Raw genomic sequence first — 11,226 nt, forward strand, 5'->3', positions numbered from 1 at the left:
CGTCGCGTGTTATAGGCGCTACTGTCAGCAAGTTTCCAGTTTCTCGCTGAGTTTGCGGTCTGTATATTCTAGTCTGTGATATTGCTAGCGCGATAATAAAGTAATGTTCATAACCTTGGAAGAATTTCGATGTCGTGTAAATCTACACTGTATACAGCCATTATTTAATGAAAATTTTGGTTTCAATTGTATAAAGTTCTCTCTATTACGATTATTATCATGCCAATAAATGTTATCAGTAGCCATATTGTCTATTACAAGTTTATTTAAGTACTTTTGTAGGTCTTTTAATGATCAACTAAGTTCTGAAAAACTTACTTACACTGTGTACAGCTGTTATTTCATGTAAATTTTAGTTTTAATTGTATAAAGTTCTCTCTATTACGATAATTATCATTATTACGATTATTATTATTAATAAATGTTATCAATAATCATATTGTCTGTTACAAGTTTAAGTACTTTTGTAGGTCTTTTAGTGATTAACTAAGTCCTGACTAAATGAGTTGATAGTGAAGAACTAATATTGTCAACGTGACTCCTCTTCTTCTTCTTTCTTTTTTCTTGTTTTATCATTTGTTTTAGTAAACAACTCTCCCAAAATACGTTCCATAATTGTTTAAATAAAAATCTATCACAACCATAGTTATAAAATAACCCTATGTATACGGTTATTTTATAAGTCTCTTATTACAACTTAAGTTCAACGTGCTTAGTAAGATACGACAGTATATACAAATTGGTGCAAGAAATGCGTCTCTTAAAGGGACATTAAATATATAATTTATATTGTTATCTAAGTTTAACAGTCGCTTATGAAACAAAGAGTTAAATTTTGAATTTTTTTATGCTTATGGAACAGGAATTTTTTGAGGATTCATGATGAAAGGGATATACAGTACATAGTGTTGTAATAATGAATGCATGTTTTGCACATTGTAATTAGGTTAACATTGTAGAAAAATAATGTTTACTAAAATGTTGTTTTAAAGTTTGTAATTTATTTCACTCTTTTTCGAAACGATCTAAATGCTTTCCTTCTAGTATGAAACGCTGACATAGCTTTGTGTCTCCGTTCGCAAATTGCAATAGTTCACAAAGATGGGGGGAAAATATTCGACAGTTTTCAAAACGAAATTAAAGATATTGCATATTCTGTTAATGAACCTCCAGTTGTGAACTACTTATATACAGAATAATGTTTTGTCTGCGAAAAATAATGTCTTTCAAATCTATATTAGAATGGGAACACATTATACATTTATACAAAGAGGAGGCTGCGGTGGTTCAGTAGTAGAGCGTTCACCTCTGGTGCGTGAGGTCCCTGGTTCGAACCCAGCTCGCGCCAAATGGGTTTTGTGGTGGACAAACACCGTGTGAGTGGATTTTCTCGGAGTTCTTCCATTTCCTCCCACTTTCTTCAATCCACCATTGCATTAATTTCTCATTATCACCGTATCCTTTCGCCCACACGGCATAATCATGGGACGTAAAACTCGAAGATTTATACAAATTTCAACCTTATGAATTAAATTTAAAATACTTTCAGTTCATTGGTGAAAACGATTATCTCTCACTCTCTTGGTAAATAGGTATATATATATATATATATATATATATATATATATATATATATATATATATATATATATATATATATATATATATATATATATATATATATATATATATATATATATATACAGTCGCTCTCACAATTGAGCGTACACCTTATTTATTAACATAAAAATGCACAAAAGACATCTACATAAGTGAAGTAGGTATTTCAAACTTCAAATATTGCTTCCTGAAAAGATCTAGAAGAAATTACAATACATTTTGTTCGTAAACATTATTTCAGTAATGAGTAAAAAAATAAGAAACAAAATAGTATGTGTTTTTGGAGTCACAAAATTGAGCGTACACACTTGAATACACACTTGAATATTGAGCGTACACATTTGAATATTGAACAGGAAAAAAAAGTTCAGTAGTTGGTAGCGATTCCTTTGGCTTTTATTACAGCAGCTAACCTTTTAGGCATGGAGTGTACATATTTGTGGGTCACTGAAGGAAGAATTTTGCTCCACTCTTCATGCAGAATCTTATTCAACTCAGTTTTATTCGTTATTTTATGATTCTGCACTTGCTTTTCTAATTGCCACCACAAACTCTCAATTGGATTTAAATCCGGAGACTGCGGTGGAGTTTCCAATCTTTTTGGAGTGTTATATAATAACCAGAGTTTGACAATATGGGCAGTATGCTTGGGATCGTTGTCATGCTAAAAATAATACAACGACCCCATACCAAGCTTATTAGCACTTTCCTTGATGTTATTCTTTAACACTGACAAATACCCGTATTTGTCCATTGTGGTATCAATAAACTCCAAGTTACCGACACCAGAAGCAGACATACAGCCCCACAACATTACGGAGTCACCTCCGTGTTTGACAGTAGGTCGTAGATTTTCCTGTTGTAGGGCTTTATTGGGTCGTCGCCACACATACTGCAGTCCATCTGACCCGAACACGTTAAACTTGCTTTCGTCACTGAATATCACTGAATCCCAGAATGCAGGAGGCTGTAAAATGTACTTTTTAGCAAACGCCAATCTTTTACGTTTGTTGACTTCATTTGTCCATGGCTTCTTTTTGGCTGTGCGACCATGATATCCAGCTCTTCTCAACGTCCTACGTCCCGTTTCACACGAAATTGCTTTTCCCGTCTCAAATACAATTTTTGTGGGAAGTTTTGGCACACTTTGACGTGGATTTCTTCTTATTTGCATAACTACATTTCTTTGCTCTCGCTCATTTAGAATAGATACCGAATAATTATTCGAACAAATATGTGAATAACGAATAATTATTCGAACAATTATTTGAATAACGAATAATTACCTGAACAATTATTTTGATAATGAATAATTATTTGAACAGCTATTTGAATAATAAACAATTATTTGAATTACGAAGAATTAATTGAACAATTATTTGGATAACGAATAGTAATTTGAGCAATTATTTGGATAACGAATAATTATTCGAACCATTATTTGAATTACGAATAATTATTCGAATAATGAACAATTATTTGAACAATTAGTTGGATAAAGAATAATTATTTGAACATTTATTTTTATAACGAATAATTATTTGATCAATTATTTGTATAACGAATAATTATTTGAACAATTATTTGGATAACGAATAACTATTTGAACAATTATTTGGATACCGAATAATTATGTGAAGAATTATTTGGATAACGAATAATTATTTGAACAATTATTGGGATAATGAATAATTATTCAGACAATTATTTTGATAACGAATAATATTTGAACAACTATTTGGATAACTAATAATATTTGAACAATTATTTGGATAACGAATAATTATTTGAACAATTATTTGGATAACGAATAATTATTCGAACAATTATTTGGATACCGAATAATTATGTGAAGAATTATTTGGATAACGAATAATTATTTGAACAATTATTGGGATAATGAATAATTATTCAGACAATTATTTTGATAACGAATAATATTTGAACAACTATTTGGATAACTAATAATATTTGAACAATTATTTGGATAACGAATAATTATTTGAACAACTATTTGGATAACTAATAATATTTGAACAATTATTTGGATAACGAATAATTATTTGAACAATTATTTGGATAACGAATAATTATTCGAACAATTATTTGAATAACGAATAATTACCTGAACAATTATTTTGATAACGAATAATTATTTGAACAATTATTGGGATAATGAATAATTATTCAGACAATTATTTTGATAACGAATAATATTTGAACAACTATTTGGATAACTAATAATATTTGAACAATTATTTGGATAACGAATAATTATTTGAACAATTATTTGGATAACGAATAATTATTCGAACAATTATTTGGATACCGAATAATTATGTGAAGAATTATTTGGATAACGAACAATTATTTGAACAATTATTGGGATAATGAATAATTATTCAGACAATTATTTTGATAACGAATAATATTTGAACAACTATTTGGATAACTAATAATATTTGAACAATTATTTGGATAACGAATAATTATTTGAACAACTATTTGGATAACTAATAATATTTGAACAATTATTTGGATAACGAATAATTATTTGAACAATTATTTGGATAACGAATAATTATTTGAACAATTATTTGGATACCGAATAATTATGTGAAGAATTATTTGGATAACGAATAATTATTTGAACAATTATTGGGATAATGAATAATTAATTGAACAATTATTTTGGCAACGAATAATTATTCGAATATCGAATAATTGCTCCAATCGTTGTACGAATATTGAAGTCGAATATTCGCGTATATTCGAATAACAGCAGAAAAAATATTCGAGTAATTTTAACAGCACTAATCGTATGTAAGAAAAAAAAAAAACAACCATGTTCAGTTTTATGATATATATTTATTTTGTAGTTCAAATTTTCGGCAGGAGATTGCAGCTCCCCCATAGCAAGAGTTGTTCCACATTAGCAGTATAGTCAACGTCAAGAGACTTTAGATTTGGCTACAGCCACATGTTTCTTGCTCTCCTGAAAACTTGACATACAAAATATTGCAGTATCAATGACCAAGCATATACTCAGGAATTTATTTTGGTAGGAGTCCAAAGCTATTGGAGGGTCCAAGTTGATCATAAAGATAAATTATATTAAAATTTATAAAATTATCCCTAAAATGCTACTAAATTTTTATAACAGTCAGGATTTCGGGGGAGATCCGAACCCCTTTGCATACGTCCCTGTCAACGACGACATATCTAAGGAAAGGTATACTGCCAAACCTTTGAGGGTAACAATGTTATACCCGCAATAGATACCTCTTAGTTGTCACAATCGACTATTTAACCTTGCAGAGGTGTTACAGAGTCACCATACGATACAGAGGAGAAAGAGAAGCAGAGAGATTGTTTCTGGTAAAGTATTGAGCCATGGCAAACCGGATATAACGATAACACTAACGATTGCTGGGATCGCGATGTGTCAGTCAAGGATGTTATAAATAGAGGATCTGCCTATACAACAAAATCGTGAAGACATATGTCACAGCTTCGCCACACCTACTCTGCCCACTCCGCGCCACTAAGAACGCAATGTTTCGAGCCAACAATCATGGCGGAAAGGAGAGTAGCCAATCAAATGTGCCGAATCAGACGATGCTCGGTTGTTGGTTTTTTTTTTTTTTTTTTTTTTTTTTTTTGCTTCATTGAGTTCATATGTTGAAGATACATGTGGGCAGATCCTCTATTTTATAACATCCTTGGTGTCAGTAGTAGAGTGCTGACCTCTGGTGTGTGGACTGTTCGATCCCAGCTCCCGCCAAATAGGCTTTATGGTGGAAAAACCGTCGGTTTTTTTTTCATGATTCTCACGTTGTCTCCCACTTTCTCCCTTTACCATTTCGTTCATTATAAGCATCACTACCCCCTTTAACCTCTGTGCATAGAGACATTAAACTAGAAACGAAAGAAGCAACTGGTTGCACAACTTAATCCTTCAATCCAAGAACATTGCGGGATATGCAAATGCAAATGCAGTACGTACAAGGAATCTGATTGGCTTCAGTGTGCCTCATGTTCAACGTGGATTTCTAGAGTAAGTAACAAGATCTTAGAATCAAACTACATGTGCGACATGTGACGTTGCTGACTGACCGAAACACTAAAAACTGTTTTTGTATAATGTTCTTGTATTTATATTTATTTATTTATTTGCAATCATACTATACATATCAATGTATACAAACTTGAGAACGTAGGTATAAAAGGTTTGTGTATTATGCAATTCTGTAATAGAATGTGCCTTACTTTTTCACAACTTTGTATGACGATGTTTCCTCATTATTGGGGTAATTTTGTCATGATAAGTTCATGGCTTCGTTAATTCAGTTACATAGTTTATTTTCTTTTATTAACATTGATCTAAATTCCTCAATATACGGTATTGCAAATTATAAAAGTATGTTTAGTTTTTGATAGTAAGTAAATATAAGAAAATGTTTAAGACTTTAAAATAATAAAAATTGATTATATTAAACTGACAATTTAATTTTTGAATATGTATTGCTTTGCTTAATTATTTACAAAAAGAGTTGTAGTCACTACTGACCACAAGTTATCTCTTGTGAGATTTTTATCATTGCACCTCCTTAAGAATTAAGCATTTTTAATAATTCTATGTCTAGCTTTGAGAGTTTGTCGTAGCCTTAAAATATCCAGAAAATATTGTTCACTCATTGCTAGTTCTTTACACTGTTGATCACCCGTTTTAACTTTATAACCAATCACTTTGTTACTCCAAGGTTCAAACACACCAGAAAGATCACTTTTCTCAACCTCAGCTGCCTCACACTTCCTAACTAATTTACTATTCATCTCACTGAGTTCTGCCACTTCTTCGGCTAATTTCTCTGTTCCATAATCTTCCATTTTCTTCAAGAATTTACCCAGAAAGTGATCATAGAACATTTGATCAGCCCATAACCAATGTTTAAGTTTCTCACGTGCAGATTCAGTAAGCTTTGTCTTATATTGATATCGTCTAGCATTTACTTTAAAGCTCACAATATCTCTAAGACTCCAACACAACATATGCCTCAACAAAATCAACGATTCAGAGAAGTACTCGGTAATCATAATTAGATCAAAGTTTGAGTCCACTTCACGAATCTTTTCTTTCACCTTATTTATGTCATTTGTATCACTTGGTTCTAATCCAAAATCATACAACAATTGATTTCTACCTAAAACAGAGTGAGAACGCAAATCCCGTTTATCAGTTGCATTGACTGTGTCTGCAAACTGTAGGATGTTCATCCCAAGCCTTTTCTCGAAGTCTGCAAACGCATAAAGGGACTCAAACATATCAACAGGATTTCTCAATATAGAGACATATGTCGTGTAATTACCCATTACTGCTTGTATCTCCGGATGGTTCCATCTTGTGTGGATGGTAAATATATGGTATCCTCGACGATGCCACGGTAAATGACTGATCATTGATCGTTGAAAATGTCTAGTGTAACCTAATTGATTGTCAGCTTGAGGAAGAACAAAATCAAGATCGCGTTTGATGCCAAATCGAAAAAGAATATTCTGTATTGTACTGCTTCCACACTTGTGAGTCTTCAGAAATGCAACTTTAATTCTTGGCACACATCCAATGAAGGATTTAATGCTAGTAAGATACCTGTAATAGAAAGAAAATCATTATTATGAGGCTATAAATTATTATTTAAATTATTTCATCATCATAGTTTTGATTAATGCAACTAAAGGTTTGAGAGCAACAGTAGACCATTTCTACTTATGACCAACATTGAAGTCTTGCTATTAGTGTTTTAGCATATGTGTTGCAACGAGAATATATCCAATTAGAGTTATTTACCAGTCCATATATACTTCATATTTAAACAAACAAAATTTCATTAATTGCAAATCACCCTCACATACAGTAGTTCTAACAGTGTTAAACGGTGGGCTAAGCAACCACTAATGTTGGCTCGGCGTTGTAGTGTAACCTTAAATGTGTAACTTATAACACTCTCGCCCATTCTAATTTTTTTTATATAACATCACATTCCGTAACTAATTTAGTGAACTGTAGATTCCTGATTGAGAGTGATCGCATCTATCCATTCAACGGGCAAGGCACAAGGTGGAGTCTGTTTGGACTCCTCATATGATAGAGATCTGCACGGACCGGAATTTTTAGCCCGTGAATTTACAATGTGATGCCGGACCCAAGTCCAAAATATGTTTAGCATTTAGGCCCGAGTTCGGCCCGAGATAGTATGATAATCAAATGAGCCCGAAATAAGCCCGAATTACAGAAACTTAATACGCAAAATTGTATTTTTATTTACAGGAATTAGAGGTATGATTTTGAAGTTGTCTTTTAAAAGTTCTCCAGAAAGAACGGTCTAATATATATCGGTGTACAGTATATTTATAAAGTTAATCCTGAAAATCCGCGAAGAGAAAAAGTCGACCCGAAAGAATTAGTTAGGTCGAGCGGAAAACGAATGAGAGAGTGTTAGAAATGGTGGGTGAGAAAAGAACACTTTTAGATATTATTAGGTAGAGGAAGAGAAACTGGTTGGGACATTGCCTAAGAAGAGATTGTATCATGCGGGACGTCCTAGAGGGTATGGTGGCGGGAAAGAGAGGGAGGGAGCGAAGGAGACTACAATTAATGGATAATATTAAAACAGAAAGATCATACGCGAAGACGAAGAGATTAGTGGAGGACCGTGGAGCATGGAAGCTTCTCAGCTGCGGCAAGTGACCTGCCATTAAAGGCAGAATACCTGTGATGATGTGATGATGATGAATCCCGAAAAGGTCTGAGAAATATGGTTGTATATTTAAAAACTTACGGCCCGAGCCCGGCCCGGACCCGAAGTGACATATGATTTGTAGGCTCGAGCCCGGCCCGTGAGCCGGGTCAGGCTTAGGGCCGCGGGCTCAGCTTGAGCCTGTGCAGACCTCTATCATATGAAACCCACGACAAAGAAAATAATCTATAAAAACGGCGATAAGAGAAAAATAAAGAAAAAATGTTTTCATCGGCACTGGTATAAGTGGATCTCAACTTCCATTAAGCAGGACAGATAGCATGATGTCTTAAGAGGATGTAAACTCTAAATTGTCATTTAGGATCTAAACTTCCAGATTCCATAATCAATGTTAAATCACATAATGTGCTAAATCTTACATTGACTCAAGATTAAACGATAACTTTTATCAAACATAAATAATACGTGACTATCAAATTATTTAATTCGCAAACAATTTATTATAAGGATTGGTAATTTTTTTTCGTTTACAGAATATATAGATATATATTGATTTATTCAAAAATTAACAAGAGAACAACTGATTTGGAAGTTTCAAGATATGCGAATTAAAATAAACACCACAGGCTTCTTAAAAGCAATCACATTATTTACAACAGGGGGACTCCTAATTTTTTTTTTCAAATTTCTCGAAAACAGGTTCAAAAATTAATGACTTTTGTTAACACACATGATTTCACAACATTAATGTCAGCTTTTGTTTCAGATTTTATTATATTTTTTTAAAACCAATTCACAAAGTTATGAAAAATCTCAAGTTCTCAAAATATCCGAAGAAAGTTGGTTGTATTATCATTTACAAGAATAAATTTCGTATATGTTGGGGAATTCTAAAATATTTTGACTATTATCCAAATTATAGGTCTGTAGCTTGTTACATACCAAAATAGAAGAAACGGCGAAATTTATAGACAGTAACAGTTGATTACTAATTTCTAAGCTACCTCGAACTCACCACTACACAAAATATTTCTCAAACTTTTTTTTCTCTGTATGAGGAGTCATTGCACACTACAATTATGTATATATGATGTTCGGCCAGTTAACATTATAAGAAATAGTCACGCCAACCAAATAGAATGTCCATAGTTACGACCATCTAATGCAACATTTTTTTTTCAAGCGCTCTAATACTTAAATGAAAATTCAATATTGGGTACTACATCAATATAATTCTATTTTTTTTCAACATACACATCTATTCAGAGGGCACTGTAATATAACTATATTTGTATAAGCAAACACACTATGGTACCACTCAGAAGGAAGTTAGCAAGAAAATATCAGGTGATTTTGGGATCATTTCCACTCTATGCTGTAAAATTTCCCATCCCGAACACAAAGATACAGTTCCATTACGACAAAGCAACTGAGATATTTAACGAAATAACTTTCAAAATGATCGGCGAGGTAGTAAATACCCTGAGGAAACTTATTTGTAGGTGGTGCTTCACTCATACCAAAGAAAGCATTACATATTCTAATCAGTTGACAAATGATTTGGCTATATGGCCTTAAGATTTTGAAATTAATTGTACGAATTTCACAGACCCTCAAAAATGTATGCAAAATTTCTATGGAATGCTAAATAGTGTGATCACGATTACCATTTACTAATCTGACACCAATAAGTGTCCGGACGGGGACACGGCACTAGTCCTAAACGGCACAAGTCCTAAATGGCTCAAAATCTAAAAAAATCATTTCGCGGCACAAGTCCTAAACGGCATAAGACCTAAATGACACAAGACCTAAAAATCATTTCGCGGCACAAGTCTTAAACGACACTGGAGCCAAAAATATCTTGTGACGTTACCATCGCGTCCGTGCCAACAATACCGTCAATCTGTTAGTCAAAGTTTTAGATATACTGTTTCATATTACAGAACCAGTTCTTACAAATAATTTGTATAAATACATATTCTATCGTTCTGAAATAATAAATAAATAAAGCCTATTGTTCTTTCTTGCTGTTTGCATGATAGCATTTGTGTGGTGACAAAATATTAACTACCTATCAAATGTGATTCCCAGATCTTTCATAATGTCTGTTTTTGTTTTTTTTTTTTCCATTTCCACCTCGTATTAGTAACATAATGTTGTGTTTTAGTTATATACGTCATAATTTTCTTCTTTCTGTGTGTTGATTTGAAGTAAATTATTTTTACACATATATTTATCATATTCAACTCTTTCCGTAGCAAATAGTTGTCATTACTCTTTACTTGTTACCATTATTAACAATAGTTTTAGTATTACTAACATAGCTGTTACCATTGTAATTAACTACTATTATTATTACTAGTAATAATAATAATAATAATAATAATAATAATAATAATAATAATAATAATAATAATAATAATAATAATAATAATAATAAATTTAAAATATGCTACATTCTTGAGACCTGAGCCTTGATTGTACGTGAAGTGAAAATCAAAGGTTATATCACGGACGGCAAATAACAAAGTCATGGTCCCCCAAGTAAGAGTTAGTCTGTCTTTAATAATTACAGCAAATTAATAAATGTTTATAATAGAATGTGAAAGAAACACTTTTTAAAAAATTAAACTACGTCAACATGTTAAAATAATTATTAAAAAGAACTAATTAATCATCCACTTTGTACTCCCATTTGTTTAACTGAGCGAATTCAGACCTAAAGGAAAAGAGTTTCCTGCCCAAATTTTGTAAGAAGTGGGAAATTTTAATATTATAGAAATTGATCCTCCTTGCCTCTAAAAAATGTAATTTTCAAGACGCTAAAACATATATTTTATTACTT

At 32.1% G+C, this 11,226-nt stretch overlaps 1 protein-coding gene across 1 annotated transcript; it reads right to left on the bottom strand.

Moving 5' to 3' along the window:
• Positions 1 to 6,237: 6,237 nt before the first annotated feature.
• LOC145689162 (galactosylceramide sulfotransferase-like) lies at positions 6,238 to 7,080 on the bottom strand. The gene has a single exon (XM_081763293.1). It carries the CDS (start codon positions 7,078 to 7,080, stop codon positions 6,238 to 6,240), a length of 843 nt encoding a protein of 280 aa, XP_081619419.1.
• Positions 7,081 to 11,226: the final 4,146 nt, after the last annotated feature.

This window comes from Thermobia domestica, chromosome 7 (genome assembly GCF_964235325.1).
Source record: "Thermobia domestica chromosome 7, izTheDome1.hap1.1, whole genome shotgun sequence".
Taxonomy (NCBI): domain Eukaryota; kingdom Metazoa; phylum Arthropoda; class Insecta; order Zygentoma; family Lepismatidae; genus Thermobia; species Thermobia domestica.